Below are 27,952 nucleotides of genomic sequence, written 5' to 3' on the forward strand. Positions count from 1 at the left end.
CAGGGATGGGGCAGGCAGTGGGTGCTGTGTGATGTCGACATTGTTGACTCATTAACAGTTGCATTTATCATTATTAATATTATTACTAGTAGTATTGATGGTCACATTCATGTCACACCCTTCTCGAGCCAGGGCAGGCTCCCTCCCTGTGCGAATGGTGCTTTGTCGATGGTATTGAAGACTTTGGAGTAAATTGCGTCGGAGACCTGCCAGGAAAAACAGAAACAGCCTCAAGAGTCAGGAGCGTGTCCATGGTCTGGATAGGAAGGAAGCCATTCATACCTTCCACCAGAGTTAAATCATGAAAACAATTCCGATTGGGAAATAACAAAATTAACAATAACCTTTGAAAATAAGAGCAAGAAAGCAACAGCAATACTTTGAGTTTATATAGAGCAGGGCAGATCCTCATAATTTTGTTGGGCTACAACTCCCATCATTCCAGATCATTGGTTAAAGGTGGCTGGGGATGATGGGAGTTGTGGTCCCATAGTATCTGGGGGGCCAAAGTTGAAGAACCCCGCATTAGAGTGGGGCTGAGGAAACTGCCCCCCCAGATGTTGCAGGATTACAACTCGCATCATCTAGGACTATTGGCCATGCTGGCCAGGGCTGATGGGAGTTGGAGTCCAACAAATGTATGAAGGGCCACACATTCTCCAGGCTTGCTCTCAGGTAATAAGCCTGCATCTGGACTATACCACTAAACTGCAAAAATCTGGGGCACAATTATTGCTTATTAAAAACTAGCTAGGTGGGGTGTTATTTCACACACCTGAATGTTCTGCCACTAAAAACAAACAAACACCCTCTGCACAGAAAACTGCTATGTCAAGAAGAAGGCAGCAGCTTCCTTGATGTAGGGCTGTTTCTTCTTCCCTTCCCCTCTGGCTTGGATTATTGAAATTCTGGGACTGGCAAACCTGCATTTTGGGGACTGTCATGGGGCCCCTTCGCAACCAGCAACGAGGTCTGGGTAACTACTGTTCTCTTCTTCACTGGGGTTGTTCCATGGCAGATCACCACACCTTTACAACATCTGTGCTACTGACTCTCAAACTTTGGGATTGTTGAAATGCATACAACAAAAAATTCATCAATTTAAGCTGTGCAACTCCAGTTGGGTCTGCTAGACCTTCCCCACCCAAAAAATTAGGCAATGTGGACTAATCACTTTTGGGGTCCCTCTGGGATTAGGAGCCCTGACGCTTAAGGTTCATTAAATCCAGCCCTGTTCTGAGACAAGCAGGTCACCAATGCAGGGGTGTTGTTAGGAGGTAGCCCAGGGGCCCCAGACCCCTAGAGTCCCTATCTCTTTCCCCTCCCCACTTTTTAATCTTAGCCTTTTTATTATTTAAAAAATACAAACTAGGCTTACAGGCCTGCTGAGTGTGATGCAAAACACCAGTGAGATTCCAACCCCCTCAATCTTAAATTGTTTAGAGACCTACATTTGCATCTGTGCATATAAATCAGGAAATACAAATATGATGGGGATTCGCGTCACAAGCTTGGTCTCCTAGCTCTCTTAGAATTCCTAGCAGCTCCCCTGTAGCAGCAGGCAAGCAAGCACCCACCTTGCTCCCTCACGGACTGTGCTATTCCACGTTGCCGTTCTGATTGTGCTGGTTTCCAGGCGTGCGCGCCTCCTCCTCACAGGGTGAGAGCTCGTCAATGGAGGTCTGGTTTGTAATTCCTAAGGAGGGGGAAAGGCATTAGCATCAGGGGGGTTGTGGGTACAGGTGCCAAGATCAAGAGACCCAGCAGAAGGTCAGGAGGAGTGAGGGGGCAGGTAAGGTGAGACGAGGGGGGCTTAGGAAGATGTAGGCCCTGAAAAAGGAGAGGGAACAGGAAACCTGTGAACCCCCTACAGACTTTGGACTCCAAATCCCACTGGCCCCAGCCAGCATTGCCAGTACTCAGGGATGAGTGCCTACTGTATCTCCAGAGGGCCAAAGGTTCCCTGTCAATGGTCCAAAAGAAGGGAGGGAAATGCCATAAAGAACTTGGGTCGCATCCACTCCGTGCATTTAAAGCACTATTCTATCACTTTAACAGTCTTGGCTTTCCCCAAAGAATCCTGGGAAATGTAGCGTGTTAAGAATGTTGAGAGTTGTTATACAGACCCCACACAGAGCTATAATTCTCAGGATTCTTTGGAGGTAGAAAAGTGCTTTAAATGTACCGCCCAGTACCAATTGATGTGTGAATACCAGAACAAGCATACATTGCACAAGAACTGGATAAACTGAGATTAGGAAATGTTTGTGTTAGGTTTGTTTACTTTTTTTAACAAAATAATCTATCGGTCATGTTGATGAATTTACATATTAACTTTTCTATTTATTCTTGCTTATAAGCTGCTCTTATTGTCCTTACTATAGAAGAGTGGGATATGAATACAACACGGCAATAGCATTAGGAGAGGCATGGCAAGAGCAGGGCCTTTTATGTGGTGGCTCCCTCTTTTTATTTTATTTAAATTTTATTTATTAATACTTATTCAAAGATACACAGAAAAACATACCCAGTAGAAAATATCTTTTTATAATATACTGAGATAAAACAACTACTTGATCTAAAAAAGAGCAAAGTCAGAAGGGAGAAAATACAAGAAAAGGAGAAATCTAAAGAAGGGTAAAGCGGCTAGAGGGGCATTAGGGAAGATGCAAATGGAAATTAAGAGAAAGAATGATTACATCAATGGCAATCAGATTGTGTTCAAGGGCTGGTTCTTAACGGGCTTTTTGTTACAAGGTCAGGAAGTGGATGTTTGGGGTGAATTTACATATTACTTGCGCATGCATGTCATGGAGCCCACAAATTTTTCTTTTTTCTTAACAGTTTGGGGAAGGGGCAGTATTGACCACAGCTCCCTTACAAACTTGACCAGGAAAACTGATCCAACACAACTAAATCTGTCCCCTACTCACAAAGAAAGACATCCCTCTGCCCCACCGTCAGCCCATACCACTGGCAGCTCGCTCCTTCCACTTCTGTTTGTTCTCTTGGATGTACTTTGTCCAGGTGGAACGGAAGCTGTTGATGTCAGCATTGATTTCTCCCAGTTCAGCATGCTCATCGACAGAGGGCTGGCGCCAGTGGGAACTGCAGGAAGTGAGAGACACCATCAGAGGAACCTTGCAAATCCCCAGAGTCAAGGGCCATAAAGGGCTGTTCCTGCCATGCAGCACCCTTCTTTGGCCAGAGGCAGTCACGCTGGCTGGACTGCCGCCTGGTGTCCCTCTAGGGACAAACTCGGGGCCCCTGGAAGCACTTCCTTGGTTTTGGCTTCCATGCTTCCACTTTATACTTCCTCACTTAGCCTTGATCTCTGTGTTTCTCTGCGTAGCAAATCAACTTCTCTTAGTCTCCCCGCCCCCAACTCCTATTTTGTATTGTACATTTTAAGTCAGGAATGGGGAAACCTGGGGTGCTTCAGATGCTGCTGGACCAGACCACCCATCCCCTCTGGCTACTTGCCAGGCTGGCTGGAATGGATGGGAGCTGGAGGACCACAAGTTCCCCACCCCTGTTCCATTTTCAAACTGGAAGGGAGGAGGTATTCTTTTTAAAAAAATAAAATAAGAAATAGTAATACCCACAAATAAAAATCAAATCAAATTAAAGACTCTCCTGTGAACTTGCCCAGCTTTGGGAGTGACAACCAAGACAGGAACAGGAGCAGGGGTGGGGGGAAGGATCCATGTTTCTCCCTTGGGCATCCCCAAGCCAGGTGCACAAAGAACAGCTTGCATGGTGAGCCACGCCAAGGCAATTTCCAGCTACAAAGGGGCCCGTTTATGTGAAGCCCGACATTGCCGCTGGCTGTGCTGCTTGGCGCTTGCCTCACGGGAGTTTGGGGACGCACAGAGCTGGCACCTTGAAAGGTTCCAATTGATCTCACAGGCTGACACAGGCTCCCTTTGGTCCTCACTGCCTTCCCCTGACAAGCAGGCGAGAGGCAGTCAAGAGGGGAAGCACTCCACAGCCCCCCAAAACTCACAGGGAGGGATGGGAAATGAAAAAAGCCCCTATTATTCTTCAAAAGAAAGAAGGCTGGCTGACTCTCCCACAGCAAACATGCTTCAGAGAGCCAGTGTGGTGTAGTGGTTAAGAGCGGTAGTCTCGTAATCTGGGGAACCGGGTTCGCTTCCCCGCTCCTCCACATGCAGCTGCTGGGTGACCTTGGGCCAGTCACACTTCTCTGAAGTCTCTCAGCCCCACTCACCTCACAGAGTGTTTGTTGTGGGGGAGGAAGGGAAAGGAGAATGTTAGCCGCTTTGAGACTCCTTCCGATAGTGGTAAAGTGGGATATCAAATCCAAACTCTTCTTCTTCTTCTTCAAAAGCTGAACTTCCCCTCCAGGGCCGGCCCTCCCATAAGGCAATGAGGCAGCTGCTTCAGGTGGCGGGGCTAGGCATGCTCCAGAACGAATTAAGTACTTAACCCAAGGTACCACTGTACAGTGGAACCTCGGTTCTTGAACGTCTCCGTTGACAAACAATTCGGAACCTGAACGTCAAAAATCCAGAAGTAATTGCTTCCATTTTCAAATGCACCTTGGAAGTCGAATGGCTTCCACCGACTTCCGGGTTAGCGCCAGCGCTTAATGGCGGATTTCTCCCGGAGCTCCGGGAGAGATCTGCTTCGTGGGTTCGGGTCCTGTCAGCTACGGCGGAGCGGGGACCCTAAAAAATCACAGGCACATAGCCTGTGAACTGGAGACTCGGCGGGCACCTTTGCGCCCCCCCGACGCTGTGAAATAGCCTTTTTAAAGGCTGCGGATCAGCGGAGGGAGTGTTGGAGCGGTGCTGAGAGTCGTCTTCACCCAGCCTGCGAAGCGAAGCCGCGTCGCCATTAGCGGAGAGCGCTGACTTCTTCCAGTGAATTTGGATTAAAAGGAACGTCTATCCGTGAGTAGGATTGACCGTTAAAATATAATTTGACACTAAAATTGAAGAAATTGGATACCGAGACGGACAAGCACCAAAAAGGAAGTCTGCTTTCCGTCCTGCAGAAAGATCAAAGCGAAAGACATTTCAGCCGTAACCGATTGAAAGGGGAGCTGCGAGAGCTAATAAATCCACCACCAAGTAAAGAACTCCCTCCCCGAAGGCAGGAGGGGGAGGGAAGAAGATTTTAAAGTGCTTTCCTGCCTTTTTAAAAGAATTCGAGTTATTTACCGCTGCTCCTGTACCTGGGATCGGACTGCCGGAGAAAAGGAACCGGCTTAGGACTGTTGATACAAGAAGGTAAAAAAAGTATCTTTAACTAACTGACTTTGGTTACTCTCAACTTGAAACATTTACTTTGTTGCATAGTAAAGCTATTCTGCAGGATTTTACTGACTTGGATTTTTCAGAAAGAGAAAGAACAATTGGAAAGAACTAGTAGGACTTTTGCTTGACTTATGGAGAGTGGGAGACTAATTTGAAAGTAAGGATTTGACTGTACGCCCTCTAGAGGACTTATAAATTGTTTCAGCAACAAGTGGAATTTTAAATCTGAGAACTTTTTGTCTGACAGCTCTAGAGTGTGGGAATGACCTTGAGTAAAAGACTTTGTTATGGCAGATGGTAAAGAGAAACTTCACAAGAAAGAGGATTTACAAGAAACAACCTTGAGATCTGGCAGACAATACAAAGTTGACTCTTCCATGCAAAGAAGGGCTTCTGTATCAGGAGCCTCGGGAATTACAGCTATACCAAAGGCAAAAGTGAAAATAATGTCTTCAGAAGAATCCTTTGCTAAGGTATTGGAGAAGATAAGTGACTCTTTAGAGGAATTAAAAAAGCAAGGTGCAGAAACTAAAGTACAAGTTGCTGAAACAAATAAAAAAATTGAAGAAATCTCTGGGAAAATTGATTCAAATACAAAAAGTATAACTGACCTTGGGAACAAAGTGAATTCAAACGTAGAAGCAATTGGGAAATTATTGGAAGAATCATCTACAACAAGAAAGATAGCTGAGGAAGCTAAAGAAATTGCGACTGCTGCGGAGGGAAAATTTCCACCAGTGTTTAAGAAACTCAATGAATATGAACTGGCACTCTCAATGCAAGATATGCAACGCAAGGAGAGGAACCTAAGGATCAGGCTTGTGCCGGAAAAGGAAGAAGACAACCTGGTGGACTATTTGACAAAAGAATTTTCTGACTTTTGGAAGCAGGAGCTGGATAAAGAACAATTTAAAATAGAAAGTGCATTCAGATTGGGAGCAAGGCAGAAGAAGAATAGACCCAGAGACTGTTTAATAACTCTGAGATCAAAGGAGGAACGGGACAAGATATTGAACCTGCATTACCAAACAACCCTTCGAATTGAAGATTCTCACATTGAGATTTTTAAGGATATCCCGAAAAATATTTTGGACGCAAGAGGACACTACAAGGACCTGGTGATTTTGCTGAGAAGGAACTACATACCATTCAGGTGGGAGTTCCCCCAAGGCTTGTCTTTTAAATATAAGGGGAAGAAAAGAAGAATAAAGACAGTGAGTGATAAAGACAAGTTCTTGGAAGAACACGAAGAAGACCTACAGAAAGAGACGCATCCAGGGCAAGGGCATCCTTCATTAGACACGGACACGGAACTACCGACGAACGAGGAACAAAAATTGGGAGCTGTAGGAGGAAAGAGTAAATAACCTCATCATGGCTCTGCAACTTCTAACCTGGAACTGTAATGGTCTAAACAACCCCCGAAAAAGGAAAAATATATTTCATGCTTTAAAGAAAGACCAATTGGACTTGATTTGTCTACAAGAGACTCATGTGACAAGAACACACAGAAAATTATTAATAAATAAGAGATTGGGACAAGAATTTATATCTTCAGACAGAGTAAAAAAAAGAGGAGTGGTGATCTATGTAAAGGAAAATCTGCAACCGAAACAAATCTTTAAGGATGACCAAGGAAGATATTTGGCAATTGAAATTCAATTCCAAGGAGAAAAATTTTTGATAGTGGGAATATATGCACCAAATGAAGGGAAAGCAGAATTTTTTAAGAAGCTGCATGAGACTTTAATGGACTATATGGATTATAAACTAATCATGATGGGAGATATGAATGGAGTAGTTTCAACAAATATGGATAAAGCACAAAGACAGGTAGTTACAAAAGATGGAAGACTACCAAAAACTTTCTTTGAAATGACTGACAATATGGACTTGATTGACATTTGGAGAACAAAACACCCATTAGAGAGAGAGGGAACCTTCTTTTCTGAAGCCAAAATGACATGGACTCGGATCGACCAAATCTGGGTGACTAGCAGTATGGCGTCAATTATAAAAAAAGTGGAAATCTGCCCAAAAACTCTCTCCGACCATAATGCAGTAAAGATGGTGATGAAGCAAACGACAACTGGCTCTTTCAGATGGAGAATGAATGACACTTTATTTAGAGACGAGGAGATCTGTAAAAAGGCCCAAAAAACCCTGAAAGATTATTTTGAAATTAATCTAAGGACTAAAGTAGAAAAAAGAATAGTATGGGACGCAAGCAAAGCCGTGATGAGAGGGTTTTTGATACAACAAAATACATTAAAGAGAAGAAAGCAAAATGAGAGGAAGGAGAAAATTCTGGATAAGATAAAAGAAGGGGAAAGGAAATTAAGATTGAAGCCAAAATCGCAAGAGATTCTAAGAGAAATTAAATTGTACCAAACACAATATATGGAACTGATGAATCAAGAAATAGAATGGAAAATTAAACAAATGAGACAGAAGTCTTTTGAATCTGCAGATAAATGTGGTAAGTTATTGGCTTGGCAAATAAAGAAGAGACAAAAACTCAACACGGTAATAAACTTAGAAGTGGAAGGAAAGAACATATGTAACCCAGCAGAAATTAGAAATTGCTTTCAGAACTACTTTAGACAATTGTATACACAAGGGCCACAGAATGAAACAGATATACAACAATTCCTCGAGAAAAATGGGTTGAAAAAGATTTCGCAGGAAAGTAAGACAATTTTGAATCAGGAGATATCAATACAGGAAATAGAAGATGCCATTCAAAACATGACGTTGGGCAAATCACCTGGACCAGATGGACTGACTTCCAAATATTACAAAGTTTTGAAGGAAGGACTTACACAACCTTTGAAGGAAGTCTGTAATGAGATCATGAAGGGGAAAAGGGCACCTGATACGTGGAGAGAGGCCTATATTACACTTATACCAAAGACAGAGACTGAAAAGACCCAACTTAAGAACTACCGACCCATCTCCTTACTAAATGTGGATTACAAAATCTTTGCTGATGTTTTAGCAAAGAGACTGAAAAGAGTTTTGATGGAGGAGATTCATGGGGACCAGGCGGGCTTTCTCCCGAAAAGGCATTTGTCGGACAATGTAAGGAATATAATTGACATTTTGGAGAAGTTGGAAGTGAATATAAACACTAAGGCCGTTTTGATATTTGTGGATGCCGAGAAAGCCTTTGACAACATTTCTTGGAGTTTTATGCTGAAGAACCTCCGGGGGATGGGGGTAGGCCAAGGGTTTGAAAATGGTATAGGTGCAATATATTCTGAACAGAAAGCAAAATTAATTGTAAATAATGTTGTAACAGAAGAGTTTAAGATTGAAAAAGGGACACGACAGGGGTGCCCTATCTCCCCCTTACTTTTTATATCGGTCCTGGAGGTTTTGCTTAATATGATCAGGAGGGACCAGTTGGTTAAAGGGATTCAGGTCGGAGTTAAACAATACAAATTGAGAGCATTTGCAGATGACCTAGTACTTACACTGCAAGAGCCAGAAGCTAGCACGAAAAGAGTTTTGGAAATAATTCAAGAGTTTGGTCAACTGGCAGGATTTAAATTGAATAAGTTAAAGACTAAGGTATTGGAGAAAAATTTAACACAGTTTGAAAAAGAAAGGTTTCAGAATGAGACGGGGCTGGCTGTGGTTAAAAAAGTGAAATATCTGGGTGTGAACATGACAGCTAAGAATGTGAACTTATTTAAAGACAATTATGAAAAAACGTGGACAGAAGTGAAAAAAGATTTAGAGATTTGGTCAAACTTGAAGCTTTCCTTGTTAGGTCGAATTGCAGTGATAAAAATGAATGTATTGCCAAGAATGTTATTTTTGTTTCAAGCATTACAAATAATGGATAAAATGGACTGTTTCAAGAAGTGGCAGAAAGATATATCTAAATTTGTCTGGCAGGGCAAGAAGCCCAGAATAAAATTTAAGATATTAACGGACTCAAAGGAAAGAGGGGGGTTTGCCCTGCCAGACTTTAAATTGTACTATGAAGCGGCAGCTTTCTGCTGGCTAAAAGAATGGCTGCTTCTTGAAAACACAGACATTTTGGATCTGGAAGGATTTAACAATATTTTTGGGTGGCATGCATATTTGTGGTATGATAAGGTTAAAGCGCATAAAAGTTTTAAAAATCATATTGTCAGAAAAGCACTATTGAATGTCTGGGTTAGATACAAGGACTTGCTGGAAAATAAGACTCCAAGATGGTTATCACCAATGGAAGCTAAGGCAGTTAAAAAGCTAAATATGGAGTCGAAATGGCCAAGATATTGGGAAATCTTGGAAAAGGAAGGGGACAAACTGAGATTGCAGAGTTTCGAAAAATTAAAAGGGAAGGTGAGAGATTGGTTACATTATCACCAAATAAATGAAATGTTTAAACTAGACAGAAAAACAGGCTTCCAGGTGGAAAAATCAAAATTAGAGACTGAACTGTTAGAATCCAGTACTAAGAATTTGTCAAAAATGTATAATCTGCTGCTGAAATGGAACACACAAGATGAAATGGTTAAATCAACTATGATTAAATGGGCTCAGGACATTGGTCATAACATTATGTTTGCTGACTGGGAAAAGTTGTGGACCACCGGGCTGAAGTTTACGGCGTGTAACGCCTTAAGGGAAAATATAATGAAAATGATTTATAGGTGGTACATAACCCCAGTCAAGCTTGCAAAAATTTACCATTTGCCTGATAATAAATGTTGGAAATGTAAAGAAAAGGAAGGTACTTTTTTTCACCTCTGGTGGACGTGCCCGAAGATTAAGGCATTCTGGGAAATGATTTACAATGAACTGAAAAAGGTATTTAAATATACTTTCACCAAGAAACCAGAGGCCTTTCTCTTGGGTATTGTCGGCCAGGGGGTGTTAAAGACAGATACAACCTTTTTTATGTATGCTACAACAGCAGCTAGAATACTCATTGCAAAGTACTGGAAGACACAGGATCTACCCACACTGGAAGAATGGCAGATGAAGGTGATGGACTATATGAATTTGGCGGAGATGACGAGCAGAATCCGAGACCAGGGAAGAGAAGCGGCGGAAGAAGAATGGAAAAAGTTTAAGGAGTATTTAAAGAAACATTATAAAATTGGTGACAGTTAGAATGATGTTGGATTAAAATAAATGGTTACTATCAGTAAGGGTTATGATAAAGAGAATAAGGGTGAATATTATAAATTTATAATAAAATAAGGCAAGATTTCGCTGAATAACTGTAAGAATTTGGAATACAGAAACGGGAAGTAAGGGGAGGTCGAGGAAGTAAGGTTTACAAATTGGGTTATGAAATGGTACTTGTTTTTATGTTTTATTATTGTCTGATGTTTGTTTATGTATGTTTTGTTTTTGTTATATTAAAAATTGTTCAGTAAAAATATTATTAAAAAAAAAAAAAGGAAGTCGAATGGCTTCCAAGGCGCGTTTCTCCATTTTGTCAATGGATTTTGCTGACCGCCCTTTGATCTTCAGTTTTCTAACGTTTTGGAAGTCGAACAGTCTTCCGGAATGGATTACGTTTGAAAACCGAGGTTCCACTGTATCAGGACCTGGCTTGTCATTATGATTGGAGGACTGCAGGTATGCTGCCCAGGGGTGCTATCCCAAGTCGGGGTGATGTAGTCCATGGCATGGAGAGTACCATTAGGTAACATGAACGGGCTTCACTCAAGTACACCAAAGGAGTAAGGACCAACCCAGCTCTCTTGTCCCTGGTGAGCTCAGCCATTGAGAATCAAGCCACCTACCACTGCCCTATCATCACCCTGGGTTATTTGTTATTGGTCACATTAGCATGTGACAGAATGTTGGGAACTTGTGGCACAGCGCATGACACTGAAGAAGCCGGTCTCTCTTCCTTTGGAACTGGTTCTGGCTGCTTCTCCATGCCAGTGCTCCTCTCCGCCCCAGCCCTCCCTGTGTACAAACCTGCTCTGCTGGCTGGAGGATTTGTTCTTGGAGCCCTCCTCCACCAGGGGGATGACCATCTTCTCAGCCACGTCCGTCAGAACTTGGAAAGTGGGCTCCACAATGAAATCAATGAAGCCTGTGGAAAGGAAGAGGCCTTAACAACAGGGCTGTGGACCCCTCCGCTCCCCCAGGCACCGTGGTGCACCACAGAGAGGGATGGTATCTAGTGGGCAAGAATGACAGCAGGATGAAATAAGGTGGCAGATGGAGCAGGACTGGTGGTGAGCCCCACTAGGGAAGGAGATGCTGGTCATGAGGGCCTCACCAAAGAATACAGCCTGGTATTGTGCAACTCACCAATCTGGGACTGAGCCACCAGCGTGGATGTACGGTCACACAAAGGGGAGAAAGGCAAACCAAGCTCAGCCTCTTTGTCACCCTAGAGAAAGCAAATGCAGCATCAGAACCAACCCTAAGAGCAAGACATCTGAGCCAAGCAGACTGATCCCGGGGTAGCAAGCATGGCTACCATTGTGCTGTGAAGCACAGACTATCACTCTTCAGGGAAAATGCTGCAATTGCTGTGAAATCCTGAGAATCTTTGGTTTGGTTTGGTGTGTTTAGAACCAAACACACATGTACCCATGGCTACAGACTGGCAGCATAGGGAGGAGAAATGAAAACAAACAGGCCACCTGATAAGATACATTGCCTGGAGATCATAAATACCGTATTTTTCTCTCTATAACACGTAGATTTTTTTCTCCTAAAAAGGAAGGGGAAATGTCTGTGCGTGTTATTGAGCGAATGTGTGATCCCTGGAGCTGACTAGGGCAAGCGCAGGAACAAAAATCAGGCAAAAATCAAATCGTGTGACGGAGAAGGGAAACTTGAAAAGAGGAAGTTGCTGCTTTCCTGCATTCTGCCTCAGGGTCTTACTGCCCACCCGCTTGTGTTTCGTTGCTGTGTTTGCTCAAACGGAACAAAGAGCAGGCAAATCCCCTCCCCTCCAGGCAAGCAGAGGGGAAAGCAGAGCGTCCTTCCTTCTAATTCCTCTCCCTGCTCCTCGCAGGCAGCCAGAAAACATGCAGGTGGGAGAGGGAGAGAGAAAGTGGGGGGGCTGGCTTGGGTGGGGGGAACTTTTGCCTTTCTTTCCTCCCTCCCGTTAAATCCCTCTCCTGCATTCTTAGCCAGCTGCTTCTCTGCACACCCCTCTCATGCTCCTTGTCCCTTCTGTGTTTTTCCTTCCCTCCCCACTTAAAATGTAGTTACAAAGCATGGATCCACATGGATCCTCAGGATCTTTGCATTGGGTCACCCCAAATTCACCATCAGATCACATAGCATGTCCATGGCTACAGCCTTCCCCCAAAAAATCACGCACCCACTGTTGCCTGGGGCCACAATGGTGCAAAAACGTGGTTACAAAGCATGGATCCACAGGGATTCTCAGGATTTTTGCATTGGGTCACCCCAAATTCACCATCAGATCACATGTCTGTGGCCACAGCATGAAGCACAAAAATGATACATCCACTGTTTCATTCAGAATTTTTTCCCCCTTGTTTTCCTCCTCTAAAAACGATGTGCGTGTTATGGTCAGGTGCGTGTTATAGAGCGAAAAATACAGTACATGGCTTCCAACAGTCAGGGGGGTTATGGTTCTTCCTTCAACACAGCTCTTAGTCTCTGCTCAGGAATCCTAGCCCTTCTACCTCTGTATAATTCAGCAACTTTCTCTAAGGGATGCCTCCTACAAAATATTTCACACTTCCAATTCAAAACTAGATCCCACTTTCAAAACTGCACTCAATACTGAAAGGAACACACAAGCATATTTTCATGGATTTGCCTTTCAGCATACTGACAGTGGAAGGAAGGTGGGGGAGATTCCTTTCTTGCTTGCAAATAATTTGAAGGCAAGAATGTAAAATGACATGCATGCACCCCTTACTACGCTATGTCTTGTGTGTCTGTTTTGTAGTGGAGTCACCTGTACGCAAGCATGATAATCCCAGAGGAAACAGGCCTCTGAGTCACAGAGGTCACAGGTTATACCTGTCGGAAGAATTCTTCCATGAGGGCCTTGGTCCATCGGGAGTGCACCGTCCACTGTTTGGTGGGGTGGCTGATGTCGGCTGCATGCAGCAACAAGGAGAGTGCTTTTGACTTGTCAATTCTGGAAAAGTATTATCATGGAAATAATGAGGACAGAGTTGGATCTTACATCTGGCATACCCCACCTTCACCCTACAGGGTAAGGCAGCCACAAACCCACTTGCCAACTCACCACAGACAAGTGATCTTAGCCCTCTGGCCAAGCAGGTCACATAGCACCACACAGATCCCTATTGTGAAAATCTCATTTCCACTGCAGTTTTCAAGCAGGCAAGAAAAAGGGAGAGTCCCTTCCAAGCCACTGGGGAACTTGGGGAAAAGTTCTGCTGTTTCTCATTTTTCTCCTGGCCTTTTCTCAAGCCCTCTGGGCATGTCAGAAATGGCAACCAAACATAATGGCTGACTGGTAAGCCAAGTCTTTATTTATGGGCCTCTGTGCTTCAGTACAACCAGAACTCCTGAAAATAAGTCATGACATTATAGATAAGTTGGTGGCTCAATTAGTAGAGAATGAGACTCTTAATCTCAGAGTCATGGGTTTGAGCCCCATATTGGGCAAAATATTCCTGCATTGCTGGAGGTTGAACCTCAATTCTACAAGTCCATGACTCAAAACATAATGGGCTAAATAAATTGCTTCTCCTCCACCTCTCTCACACCGGTTCTGTGCTGCCGCTCTTCTGTCTTTCTTTGGTCTGTTCTTAGAAAAACAGAGTCCTTCTGCTGGTACCATTCCCACAAAACCTGCTCCTTTTGAAAAGCCCCAAGACTCCTTTTTCTTTCCATAACTCCTTTAGTGAAATGCCATTAATAGAGGACAGGTTCCCCAGCATAACTAGAGCTAGGCTAAAATAAGCCCCTCTCCCTCTGGGCTTCAGACCTTGCTTCAAAGCATTGCCCTTGCTCTGAATTGTTACATCAGCACATGGCCAGTTCTGGTTGTCTAGCCAGATTTGTGATGTCATCACATTCACTGGAACACTGCTAGCTGGACATCCCCGGCCTTACCAAGTCACTGTTACTCTGCGAGGCTGGGAAAAAATTAGGACTCAGGTCCCACTGTCCCTATCACCCCTCCCTTGGGCACCTCCATCCATGCCATATGGTCTGTGCCCTTGCCTCCCCTGCAGTCCCCTTCTTCTGCCACTTACCGCTCAAGCTGCTGCAGGGAGGTTTTCATGGACTTGACTTGCTGGAAGTGACAGGACATGTCCGTAGCCAGAACCATTTCAATCACAAGTGAACGGAGTTCCCTGCACCACACAAAACAGAAGGAAAGAGATATTCACACAGACTTTTCCTGTGTGTTTCATAAAATCATAGAGTTGGAAGGGGCCTTGTAGGCTGTATAGTTCATTATTCTTGTCTCCCCAGATGTTGGACTACAACTCCTCTCATCCACAGACAGCTAAATCAGCTGTGGATGATGGGAGTTGTAGTCGTAACAACATCTTGGGACTCAAGGTTGAAGAATGCAAGAACACTGGTCTAGTCCAATGCCCTGCACAATGCAGCAAATCCAGAGCAAGAGCATCCCCAACAGAAGGCTGTCCAAATCCTCTGCTTCAAGCCCATCACTCTCTGGGTAATTGGTTCCATTATTGAACTGCTCTTACCATCAAGAGGTTTCTCATGGTGCATGAGCAAAAATCTACCCTCCTGTAACTTGAACCCATTGGATCTAGCTCTGCCCTTGGGGCAGAAGGGCACATGTATTTTCTGTGTGACAGCTCTACCACCTGTACCATTATCTCCTCTTCTTCTTTAGTTTAACTATGGAACTTGCCCTCACAGGAGGCCATGATGGCCACCAACATGGATGGCTTTAAAAGAGGATTAGACACATTCCTGAGGTACGAGACTATCAACGGGGCTGTAGTCTACCTCCCCTGCCAGAGACAGTATATCTCTGAATACCAGTTGCTGTGAAGGTGTGCCGAGTGCTGTTGTGCTCATGCTCAGCTTGCAGGCTTCCCACGGGCACCTGGGCGGCCACAGTGAGAACAGGATGCTAGACTGGATGGGCTCCTGGTCTGATCCAGCAGGCTCATCACAGGTCCTTACACCCAGTGGAGCCCTGACATTTGGTGAGAAAAGAAAGGATCTATCCATTTGGTCATCATGAATGGCCAGATTTGAGCAGATGATCTTTGATACTGTTCCAAGATGTGTGTCAGGTAATAACACTGCTGCGATGTGCTTTCTAAATGACCTCTAATATTGGTGGTTATATCTTTTGCCCTGCATCCCAGGAGTCATGAGAAGCTCAAATGGCATTGAGTCACATAAATGCCTGTCTTCTGGCGGATATGTTCCCAAATATAATACATCTTCTCATTTACTCTTGCCTCCAAGAAGCCTTTGCAATGTTAAGCCTCCCAGCCTCCCAGCAAGGCCTTAGTAACTATAACACATTTATCAGTCTGTCAAACTCTATCCAATTTCATTCTTTTTCTGAAGATGAACGGATTCAATAGGTAATCATCATCGCAATTGTTTAGTCCTGTGCAGCTGTGTTTGAAGGAGAATTCTGTAAAACTCAAAAGCTTACTCCCACTATTTCTTAGGACTGAACAAAAGATATAATCACACTTCTTCCATGTATAGGCACATCCAGACCATCGTTACAAAGCATCTGGCTACCCAGCATGCATAAGGGTGTCCTGTAAGTTCCAGGAGGAAGCCAGTCATGATGGGTCCCCATCAGAAGTGTATGGGAGGGGGGCAGCTGTGTAGTTGGGTTTTTCCTATACCCCTCTTTTTTCTCCAAGTGGTGTGATCCATGCAAGTATAAAGCAACTGCACCATCTGCAAATAGGGAATTCTCACAGAAAGTGAAAGGGGTGAGGACTGGCCTGCAGGAAAACCAAGTGATGTATCATGAAAGGTGAGCTGCCTATAGACCCTGTCAAGTTGACCTACAGAAATAACCCATGGGTTGCTTTTGAGTCTGGTCAGGGAGCAGGTCTGGATATGGGTAATGAAAAGGGTTTGGAAACTGTCTTGGGCCAGAGAAGGGTTCCAAGCCCAGGGTGCTGCCTAGCAAGGTGATGCTCTGGCCTGCTATGGTCCACGGGGTCACTAAGAGTTGGACACGACTAAATGACTAAACAACAACAAGGAAGGTGATGTGGGTTGAAATCAAGGAGACAAGCAGGGCAAGCATGAAAAGACATTTGGAAGAAGGGATCTGGAGAAGCTCAGACCCTTATCACCTGCACCAGTTGACTCCAGCTAAAAGTCTCATCATAAATTCCAAGCCTCTGAGCCTGTGTGTGCATGAAATGAACAAATGAGGTTCTCTGCACTTTGACTCCAGAGTAGCTGGTTTTTCCTACATTGCAAGTGCTTTCTTTTTATGTGGTGTGTTGGCAGTCTGGGTATATTTCCAGGTGAAGGCAGGGGAGAGCCACAGCCTTCATCAACCCATGCAACAAATCCATTTATATACTATTTATAGCATGCGAATTTCCTGGAAATGCCATTGTTTTCAGACCTGAAATCCAATGGTAAACTCCAGAAACAAATTCACCACTTCACTTGCTGCTTCTGTGAATTAAGCCTAATATTCTGGCCCTTGCTTCATGTATTGATGCACAAGTCATGAGTTCCGGTTTTCCTGGTCCTTACAGTATTGCTGTCATCACCCTCAACAGCTGGGGTGAGGAACCTATGCCCCTCCAGATGCTGCCAAGCTACAAGTCTCATCATCCCTGTCCATTGGCAATGCTGGCTGCAGCCAATCAGAGTTTGAATCCAACATCTAAAGGGTCACAAGTTCTCTGTCCATGATCAATAGGTAAAAGAGACATGGAGACCAAAAGTGGGTCCAGTGAATGAACTGGGAGCATCTGGTGCTATATAGAGCACAGGTGTGGGGAACCTTGGCCCTGCTGGTATTGTTCAACCACAACTCCCATCAGCCTCAGCAAACATGGCCAATGGCCAGAGATGACAGAGATGTAGTTCAGCAACATTTGGAAGGCCAAAGGTTATCCATACCTGCTGTGGTGTATTCAAAGCCTACTGGATGTGTGGACCTGAAATGAGACCATCAGGAGCTCAACAGAAACACGTATGAGCTTAAATAAAACAAAGTATTTAAAACTGGAATCCTAAACCCACCCAACTTAGTGGGACATTTTCTGAGTAAGTAAACATTGCACAATGAGAGGGCACTGTGTCCACAATCCTATCCACTTTAGCTGACAGCAGTGGTTGCAAACCATTGGCTTGACTCTCCCACAATGTCTGCCCCCTCCAGGAGAGTCCGCCCCCCATTCCCAGGCAACATCTTCCTCAGCAAGAGTGAGTCCTATTCAGCAGGCAGGAGGAGGACGAGGTCTCACACGAATTCGTCCTTGGTCAGGTTGACGAGGATGTTCATCTCATCCTCCTGCATCATGCGGAAGACAGCACTGATGTGGTGGTTCTCAAGCACCGAGCGGTCATTGTACAAAATGGCCGTGTCTGACCTGGGGAAGGGAAGAACAACAGTACAGTTCAGAGGCAGCTTTAGCAATGCCAGTTCCAGTCTTGTTTCACAGGGATTGGGGTAGACATTCGAACTCTTCTGATTTTCACCCATGCACCCACGCGCATATCAGGTGCCATAGTCCAACACTCTAAGCACTGAATAGGGGGTATAGTTTGACCTGCACAGACTTGGCTGCAGTGGTGGTTGGAGCCCAACAGTAAGTGAAGCCAGAACCAATGACCGGCAGAGCCACCATATTCAAGTTTGCCCCTATCTCGTTTGAACCCTACTGAGTTCAGTAATGGCAACTGGCTGCCAATTAGCTTCTGGGCCCAATCCAATTGTTGGTTTCAATCTACAAAGGCCTAAATGCCACAGGACCAAAATATCTCAAGGACTGCCTCTCCCCATGTGATCATCCACCGAGGCCCTTCTTCATGTGCCTCCTCCTGGACAGGTCCAGAGGGTGGCAACACAAGAAGGGGCCTTCTCTGTGGTGGCTCCCCACTTGTGGAATGCTCTCCCCAGGGAGGCTCACCTGGTGCCTTTGCTACACATCTTTAGGTGCCAGTCAAAAACATTCCTCTTCTCTCAGGCCCTTGGCTAATTAAACCACCATGGCCTTTTAAACTGCAGGGGAGATTGTTTTTGTTTGTTACTATGCTAGGTCAGGGACTGGAACATGCTCTACCACTGTGCCATCAAAAGACTTCCTTTCACTTTTTTATAATAGCTGCCCATTGTACCAATAAGCGCTCTCTCTCTCTCTCTCTCTCTCTCTCTCTCTCTCTCTCACACACACACACACACACACATGAAACAGATCCATATTGCTCACTTGGTTTGGATGTGGAAGCTGTTAGTGGTCCCTGTGTGCTCATAGTCATGGATTGCTGCCGCAAAGACAATGGCCAGGACCTCAATCTCTGTCAGGCAGTGCTGCAAAAGGGGACAGAAACAGGAGGTGCCATCGGAACCTGTGGGGAGCCCTCCCTTGCCCAGCAGCAGGGACAGAGGAGGGGAAATACTATTTGCACCAGAGTATTCACCAGGATGGATCCCCTCTAGCCTCATATCTCTTTGCCTGGTTGGATAGTCTCCTGTGTGGGTGAACAAGTCCAGTTCATACTCATGGATCACCCTCAGAATAGCATAGTGCTTTAGTGGCTTCCTAATGGCCAGTGTCGGGGACCCCTTTCCATCCCAATGGCCAGTGTTTCCTTATGGGCAGCCTTCCTGTAGCCTTATGTCAGTGATGAGCAGAGCCAGAGGCAAAAGTAGGAGGAGCAACAAACATAACTTTCACTGTTGTACAGTAGTTAATTTCTGCACACACCCCTTTGGGCATCCTTCAGGTTGCATATAGTTTCCTCAGGTTTCCTAGGTCTCCGGTTTCCCACCCCTGCTAAATTACTGATTTGCTGTATTACAAACTTCTGTGGACCAGAGCCACATTTCATCAGATGCATGAAGCCATCTGATGGGGAACCTGTGACCTTACCTGGAGATGCTGGGGACGGAACCTGGGACTGCCACCTGCGGTACCACCCAGCTATGGCCAGGCACTGCTGCACTACGACCCCGATCATACTTGGACAACCACTGACCATGCTGACTGGGGCTGATGGGACTGGGGTCCAATCAGATCTGGGGTGTCACAGGTTCTTCATTCATCTGATGACGTGGGCTCTGATCCATGAGATCACAATACATTTGTTCATTATTATGATGCCACTAGACTCTATTGTTGTTTCATTGCCAAGAAACCAACCAGCTACCCTTCTGGAATCTATTGCAGTGCTGATGCAATAAGAGGCAGAAGCAGTCTGAACACACAGCACAAGGTAGACAAATATGGAAGAAGAGTAGGAACTATGGCTTCTTTTCGACTGACAGAGGTGCTTTCAGCACCTGAAGATAAAGCAGAAACATCGCCATTGCAATAACTGCAAGTTTTACAGGTTGTATTTCTGCCTGTTGCATGGCTCTTAAAGGTACAGTGTCTCTATTAGAAATAAAACACAGCAACAAACAAGGAAAGAGATGGTGAGGAGAGAAGGGTCTGGCTTAGTGAACCGTTGCCTTCAGAAAGAAACCTCTTTTCCAGCTCCTGCCATTATGTTAAACCAAAAGAAGCCACTAGGAGTCGCTATGTTATTGATGTCAATGCTCAGTGCTATTTTCCTGGAAAAAGGGGTGCAGGAATGTCTCCCTTGTTCTCTTATCATGGCAATGGCACCCACCTGAGAGGTGCTGGAACTGAGTTCTGGTGAGTTCCCACTGAAATAAAAGCCCTGTCAATGCTTCATATATAGATTTTCTAGAGATGGACTGTAAAAGAGGACTTAGGGCCATTAATCATGTGATGTACCCTTCATTTCTGCGATCCAGGACTGCATTACTGGGATGGACTTGGCCAAGATGAGAAACACACTTTCTAAGAGCATTAATAGCCCATGATTCCCAGTTTGCCTACACCCAGAAGAGCTTTCCAAGATGGCACCATAGATAGACACTTCTCAGAGAACCAGCAGACAGAATATCCACATGGTGCCCTCACCACCATGCCCGTGCGAAGCAGGAAGCAGTGCACAGTCTGGGTGACGTCAGCAGCGTGTATCTGGTTGTGATACGGGTTCTTGTATTTCCCGTAACCAGCCTCCAGCGCATCAAGGAAGGTCATGAGGTACACTGTGGGGATCTAGAGATAAATGAAAAGGTTAACAATGTAGCTCCAGGCAAGCTTTGGGGATAGGAGTAGTCAGTGCTTTTTTTCTAGAAAAAATGTTTAGGAGTACTCTCATTTTCCTACTCATATTGAAATACTGCCCCTCAATGAGGCCAAACATAGATTCACAAAATGTTTAGGGATGTGCGTACCCCTGCGTACCCCCTGGGAGGAAAAAGCACTGGGAGTAGTCAAGGATATAGGATGCTGTCTCATACCTAGGAAGTCCATCTAACTCCGTATGGTAAAAGGTAAAGGACCCCTGGACGGTTAAGTCCAGTCAAAGGCAACTATGGGGTTACAATGCTCATCTCGCTTTCAGGCCGAGGGAGCCGGCGTTTGTCCACAGACAGCTTTCTGGGTCATGTGGCCAGCAGGACTAAACCGCTTCTGGTGCGACAAGACGCCATGACGAGTGCCAGAGCGCACGGAAACACTGTTTACCTTCCCGCTAATAGTAGTAGCTATTTATCTACTTGCACTAGTGTGCTTTTGAACTGCTAGGTTGGCAGGAGCTGGGACAGAGCAACAGGAGCTCACCAACTGGCAAGCCAAAGAGGCTCAGTGGTTTAGACGACAGCACCGCCCACTCCCATTGACTGCCTAGCTCCCACAGGGTCTCTGGCACGGCTCTTTCCCAGTACCTAGATGTGCCAGGGATGGAACCGGGGATCTTTTGCATGCAGTGTGGGACCCATCCTTACAAAAAAAGTCACAGGCTGACATCTATGCTCTGATGCAGAACCCTCCAGTCTTCACTTAAGATTCCAGCACACACACACTGGCAAAGAGACAGTTTAAAAGTGGAAGATCCCAGGGTGGTCATATTCCTTGTCCAGAATGCATGTGAGTCCTCCACCTGCACTATCCCATCACTAACCTCTTGAAAAACAGAATGTGTCTGAAATAAGACATGACCCTTATGTCCTTTGGCAGCATGAACTTCAAGGGCATCTGCTCTGTCCTAAGGGGCTGGGGCGTTCCAGAATGAGGAATGACCTGCTCTTAACAAAAATACCACTTCCTTTAAATACAGAACATCCCAGGCTTGGAAGAAGCGCTCCTTTTTGGGCTCTGGAGCTCAGGGTAGCCTCTTGTTTGGTGCCCTGGAGTCTTTATTTTGTAGGAGGGGTATGGAATAGCCCTTTAATAAATCATCATCATAACAACACTGTGATTATACACATGCCATTTCTTTTTCTTTTTCTTTCAACTTCTTTTTATTCATTTTCTGTAATCAAACAACAACGAAAAAAAGGAAAATACAAACAAAAAATAACCTACACATACCAAAGAAAAAAAACAAACATCATGCAAAGCAAAACACATACACCAACCAAAAAACAGACATTAAATATCAACAAATAAAAATTGACTTCCCTCCATCTCGGTTTTGGATTATGTGAAAATTAAAACCATTCTGCAGTTTTTTTCATTTTATAGCATCTACACATCGCAAGAGTTATGTTATACCTACTGTAATTTTTATATCTCTAGAATTTGTTTCCATATATGTTATAAATTTATACCAATCATCAATAAACTTTATGCCTTTTTTCTGTCTGATATTCTGCGTCATTTTTGCCCAAATCCATATACTCAAACAATTTAATTTGCCAGTCTTTAACAGTCGGGATATTTGGGGTTTTCCAATTTTGTGCTAACAAAATCCTGGCAGCTACAATTGCATATTGAAACATTAAATGATCTTCTTTCTTGATCTCCTCTCCAATCATTCCCAGAAGGAAGGCTTCGGGCTTTTTGACAAAGGTGTATTTAAGTATTTTCTTTAGTTCGTTGTAGATGGAATCCCAAAATTTTTTAACTTCTTCACATTTCCACCACATGTGGTAGAAGCTCCCCTCTTTGGTTTTACACTTCCAACATCTTTTGTCGCCAGTCTTATACATTTTTTGCAATTTCACAGGAGTGATGTACCAACGATACATCATCTTTTCCATATTTTCCATATTTTCTCTGAGGGCAGTACAGGCTGTATACGATAATGACTCTTAAAATCCTATCTTGGAATGTGAACGGGCTAAATGACAAATCTAAAAGAAATAAAGTTCTGAAGGTTTTGATGAAAAAGAATGTTGATGTGATATGCTGTCAGGAAACACACGTGGCCAAAAAACACAAACATATTCTGATAAATAAAAGGTTGGGGACTGAATTTATCAACTCAGATATAAACAAAAAAAGAGGAGTGGTGATATATGCAAAAGAAAAAGGAGACCCAAATTAATATGTAAAGATGAGGAAGGGAGAATTGTGGGGGTACAGATTACCCATCAGGGAGAAAAATTAAATGTGGTAAATGTTTATGCCCCAAACTCGAATAAAGCAGAATTTTTTAAAAAACTGGAACAAATATTATTGGACTTAGAGCCTCATAAATTGATCCTACTAGGTGACTTAAATGGAGTTCCAATGCCAGAGTTAGACAGAAGTGCAAAAAAGAAAAAAATGAGTCAAGGGAAACTACCAAGATCATTCAAAAACCTTGAGGAAAACTTAGACTTGGTGGATATTTGGAGACACAAAAACCCATTGACAAAACAATTTACACATTTTCAGAGCTGGGGTAGAATAGACCAGATCTGGGTATCAAGAGAATTAGTAACAAGAGTTGAAAAATGTGAAATACAACCCAGAACTCTTTCTGATCGTAATTCAATATCTTTGGAAATTAAATGTGGAGTTCAGGGCGTGTACAGATGGAGAATGAACGAGTACCTATTTGAAAATGAGGAGATAATTGAGAAGGCAAAAAAACCTCTAAAAGATTTCTTTGATTTAAACCTTAATAAAGAGACAAATATTGACACAAGTCTGGGACGCAGTAAGGCGGTGCTAAGAGGCTTTCTAATCTAACAAAACAGTTATAGGAAAAGAATAAGAGAACAAAAGAAAGATGAAATCCTGATCCAATTAAGAGAATGCGAGAAAAAATTAATAATAAACCCTAGTGATGAACAGACCAAACAAACATCCAAATTGTTACAAACACAATATTCAATGCTAGTCAATCAAGAAGTTGAATGGAGAATCAAATCAATGAGGCAAAAATTCTTCGAATCAGCAAACAAAAGAGGGAAATTCTTGGCCTGGCAACTGTGAAAAAGGAAAAAGCAAAATGTGATTAATAAGATAAAAATAGAAGAAAGGCTTGTGGAAGAACCAAATGAAATAAAGAAAAATTTCCTTAAATTCTTTGAAAAACTATCCCAGAAAGAAGAAGAAGATATAGCAGAAATAGGAAAATATTTAGAAAATAACAGAATAACATCCATAACGGAGGACGAGAAAACCCAATTGAATAAGTGTATAACAGTAGATGAGGCCCAGGAAGCAATAAAGAGAATGAATCTAGGGAAAGATGGTCTATCGGCCAAATATTATAAAACTCCTGAAGAATACTTAGCCCCAGTGTTATGTGAGGTAATGAATAATATTTTACAAGGAGGGAAGATACCGGACTCTTGGAAAGATGCTCACATAACGCTGATACCTAAAGTGGACTCAGATAAACTAAACCTTAAAAATTATAGACCGATATCACTCCTCAACAATGATTATAAAATATTTGCTGAGATAATGGCAAATAGACTCAAGAGCTACTTAAAAAATGCAATACATACGGATCAAGCTGGATTCCTGCCTAATAGACAATGTCAGGCATATAATAAATATCATTGAATATTTGGAAAAGAAGAATGAAATTCCTGCAGCACTAATTTTTATTGATGCAGAAAAAGCATTCAATAATGTATCATGGCGATTCCTATTAGAGTGTATGGAGACAGCAGGGATGGATGGTGCCTTTATGGAGGGAATCAAAGCAATTTATTCAAATCAAAGAGCTAAACTGATCATTAACAATAATTTATCAGACACATTCGAAATTTCAAAGGGCACAAGACAAGGCTGCCCCATGTCTCCGCTTCTTTTTATAATGGTGTTGGAAGTAATTGCGAATAAGATAAGGAAAACATCTGAGGTACGAGGAATTAGAATTGGGGTGAAAGAATTCAAACTGAAGGCATACGCCGATGACCTGGTGATATCAGTTGAGGACCCGGTACAGAGTATTGACAAAGTTTTGGGACTTTTAGAAGAATTTGGGAAAGTATCGGGCTTTAAGCTAAACAAAACCAAAACTAAAATGATGGTTAGGAATATGGGAGAAGATCCAAGGAGGCAGTTAGAACTCCAATCGGGAATTAAAGAAGTAAAAAAGATAAAATACTTAGGAGTATGGCTAACGATGAAAAATATAAATTTAATGGCTGATAATTATACAAACACCTGGAAGGAAATCCAAAAGGAACTAGATATCTGGAATAGGATAAAACTCTCCTGGTCAGGCAGAATGGCTGCAATTAAGATGTGTATATTACCGAAACTTTTATTTTTATTCCAAAATGTCCCAGTGATTAGAGGAAGTGCAATATTTAAAAATTGGCAAAAGTTTCTTTCCAAATTTATGTGGCAAGGTAAAAGACCGAGAATTAGATTTAAATTGTTAACGGACAGAAAAGACAGAGGAGGATTCTCGGTCCCAAATTTGAGTCTGTATTATGAAGCCTCGTGCCTGTGTTGGCTTAGAGAATGGGTTACTTTAAAGAACACAGATCTGTTAGATTTAGAAGGCTTTGACCTAAGATTCGGCTGGCATGCTTATCTTTGGCAGAATAAGGAAAAGGTGCATAAAGGCTTCTCAAACCACATCATTAGAGGAACACTATTAGAAGTGTGGGAAAAGAATAAAAAATTACTGGGGGGAAAGACCCCCTGGTGGCTATCGCCTGTTGACATATTAACTATTTAAAAAATGAACATGGAAGGTGAGAGACTGACCTATGAAGACCTCCTCGAAAGATCGGAAAGGGGATGGAAAATTAGACCCTATGAAGAGTTAAAAAGTAAATTAACAGGTTGGTTGCAGTATCACCAAATTAATGCTTTATGGAAGGATGATAAAAAGATTGGAATGAATGAGAAAAAATCTAAGTTCCAGGTAGAGATAATAGAAAGTAAAACCAAATTACTATCAAAAATGTATAATCAACTTTTGGATTGGGACACCAAGGACGAAGAAGTTAAAGAGGTCATGGTAAAGTGGGCCATAGACATTGGATACAATTTGGATTTTGAAAAATGGACTAAGTTGTGGACTAAAGGAATGAAATTTACACATGCCATTTCTTACCTTGAAGCGGCTGTTGAGGTTGTGGCGGGTGAGCAGTTCAAAGACAATTGTGCGCAAGGCGTGGTCCTCGCTCACCTTATTCAGCGCAAAGACGTCAAAAAACCAAAGGTCAAGAGTCTACACAAGAAAAGCCAAAAAAGAAACATCAAAAAGGAGAACTATGTCCTGAGCATAGTGCACTTAACTGGTACAGATGGAGAAAGAATGAGCATCAGAAGAAAGGAAACCTCCCACCTCTCAACTTTGGAGCATGTTGGACAAAAAGTATTGCCACAAAGAGTTCCTTTAAGCCTGTGCAAAGAGCATTTTGCTTTTGCAGTGATGAGCTGTAGCTGGTCCCCTACACATCCAACAAGATTATAGGCCATTAATTCCTGATAAAAAACCACCGCTTTCAGCCCCAGTGTCTCTCTTTTAAAAAGTTACAGCAAAACAAAGGAGGAAAGCTAGGAAAGTTTCCTTGACTCATGCAACTTGATCACAGAAAATGGGTCAGGGTATAAGCAATCAGTGCCTTTTTTGGGACAGAGTACCATCAGGACTCCTTCTTTTTGCTGTTCATGGCAGCCATTTTGTGCTGGGACCCACAGCATGAATACCAGCCTTCTAATTTTTTGCCCCCCAGAAAGCAGAGTGAATAACTCCCAGCTTGAGAGGTTGGGGCAAGTGCAGAAGCATCACGTCAAGGAAGGAAGCAAACGAAGTTAAGGCTGCAATCCTACACACACCTACCTGGGAGTGAGCCCTCTTAAACTCAGTGGGCTTACTTCTGAGTAGACATGGGCAGGATTGGGCAGTAAGTCCAGCATCCCCCTAATAGAGCTGCATTACCTTCAGGCAGTTGATGACAGAGGGAGAATAGTTCGGCCCCACCGCCGTGTAAGTCCGACGGAACATCCTACAGGGCAGATAACAGCAGGTCAGGCTCTCCACGGAACATCTGGACTGCATCCCCATAGAGACACCTCCCAAACTCCACTGAGTATCCAGATGTCTGAGTGCTGGATAAAATACTGCATCCAAGACCCTCTCCTTACACACCAGGCCAGCAGTCCTCAATCCTTCCAAACCCAGGAAATTCAAATGGGACTTGACTTTCAATCTTTGCACCTTACAGATCAGGTTGGGGAGCCCTTTTTTCAGCCTGGGGGCCAGGGCTAAAAGTGGGTGGGTCAATGGCTGTACGTGTTGCCTTTCTCTGTCCTCTTTCCAGGGAAAGAAGAGGTGTTCTCACAGCTCAAGGACAGGCTCCAGCCAGGCAAAACAACTGAAGAGGGTGTGAAGCAGGGCTGGTGAAGAGTGTGGTCAAAGGAGAACTGGCGTTGCCGGTGGAGAGTTCCAATAGCCGCACAGAGAAGACTGGAGGGATGCATTTGGTCCACAAGGCCTCATGTTCCCCACCCCTTACTATATCTTTCTGGGTCTGCTGCCTTCCACCTCATCCTCCTGCTTGCTCAACCCAGGTGGAATCTACACACATATAAAAAACGCTGTGAAAATGTTTTTTAAAAAAACGTTTTGAAAACTATATTGAATTTGTCATAACTCACCATTGCCATCTAGTGTCACATTTGTATATTATATGATACAACACACTTAAAACATTTTATTTGCAGCTGTATAGCTGAGCCCCTGGTCCTTCTTACTCCTTCCCTTTCCAAATGATAGCCAGGGCACCCTGATATAGTCACCAACAAGGCACAGTTGTGGGGCAGGACCCACTCATTAGGCCAATGTGCTAGGCCAATGCATGAAGCAGTTGGAGGACCGTCCCCATCTGGAGCAGCCCTGTTCCAACACACACACACACACACACACACACACGGCACTCCGTCCAGACCTCTCAACAAAGATGCCAGCTTGAACAGCATGCACAATGCTGCGGAACTTGGGCTTCTCCTCGGATCGACGTCCCTTGGCGCGGGTCTGCTGCGTGAAGGTGGAGGCCAGCCAGTCCCGCACCTCAGAGGGAACTGCATCAGACTTGATCTCCTGGAGTTCATCTTCCGTGTCCAAGATCTGCCTGGAACAGGAAAAATGAGCAGTGAGGAGCAGTGAGCGTTTTAGTGAGAAAGGCACTGCAAAGAGAAGCAGAACTGCAGTTAAAACAGAGAGGGATAATGAGGGAGAAGGAGAAAGGGAAGAGGAAGAGAAATAATCTGGAAATTGGTCAAATTCTGGCATATAAAATTCTGACTTTTGTAAAAGCTGTGATT

At 43.7% G+C, this 27,952-nt stretch overlaps 1 protein-coding gene across 5 annotated transcripts in view; it reads right to left on the reverse strand.

Moving 5' to 3' along the window:
* Window positions 1-51: 51 nt before the first annotated feature.
* PDE1B (phosphodiesterase 1B) overlaps window positions 52-27,952 on the reverse strand; it is a 134,461-nt gene continuing 106,560 nt past the window's right edge. For all 5 annotated transcript variants that reach the window (XM_053369905.1, XM_053369897.1, XM_053369922.1 and 2 more), the window contains exons 4-16: window positions 27,577-27,759; window positions 26,568-26,634; window positions 25,737-25,853; window positions 20,354-20,494; window positions 18,632-18,732; window positions 17,666-17,791; window positions 14,468-14,569; window positions 13,257-13,377; window positions 11,556-11,637; window positions 11,217-11,334; window positions 2,972-3,108; window positions 1,578-1,696; window positions 52-206 (exon numbers count right to left, since the gene is read on the reverse strand). In XM_053369905.1, the coding sequence (XP_053225880.1) occupies window positions 1,599-1,696; window positions 2,972-3,108; window positions 11,217-11,334; window positions 11,556-11,637; window positions 13,257-13,377; window positions 14,468-14,569; window positions 17,666-17,791; window positions 18,632-18,732; window positions 20,354-20,494; window positions 25,737-25,853; window positions 26,568-26,634; window positions 27,577-27,759 (1,393 nt within the window). In that variant the 3' untranslated portion in view covers window positions 52-206; window positions 1,578-1,598. The remainder of the gene's footprint in view (window positions 207-1,577; window positions 1,697-2,971; window positions 3,109-11,216; window positions 11,335-11,555; window positions 11,638-13,256; window positions 13,378-14,467; window positions 14,570-17,665; window positions 17,792-18,631; window positions 18,733-20,353; window positions 20,495-25,736; window positions 25,854-26,567; window positions 26,635-27,576; window positions 27,760-27,952) is intronic.

The sequence above is a fragment of the Podarcis raffonei genome, chromosome 2 (assembly GCF_027172205.1).
Source record: "Podarcis raffonei isolate rPodRaf1 chromosome 2, rPodRaf1.pri, whole genome shotgun sequence".
Taxonomy (NCBI): domain Eukaryota; kingdom Metazoa; phylum Chordata; class Lepidosauria; order Squamata; family Lacertidae; genus Podarcis; species Podarcis raffonei.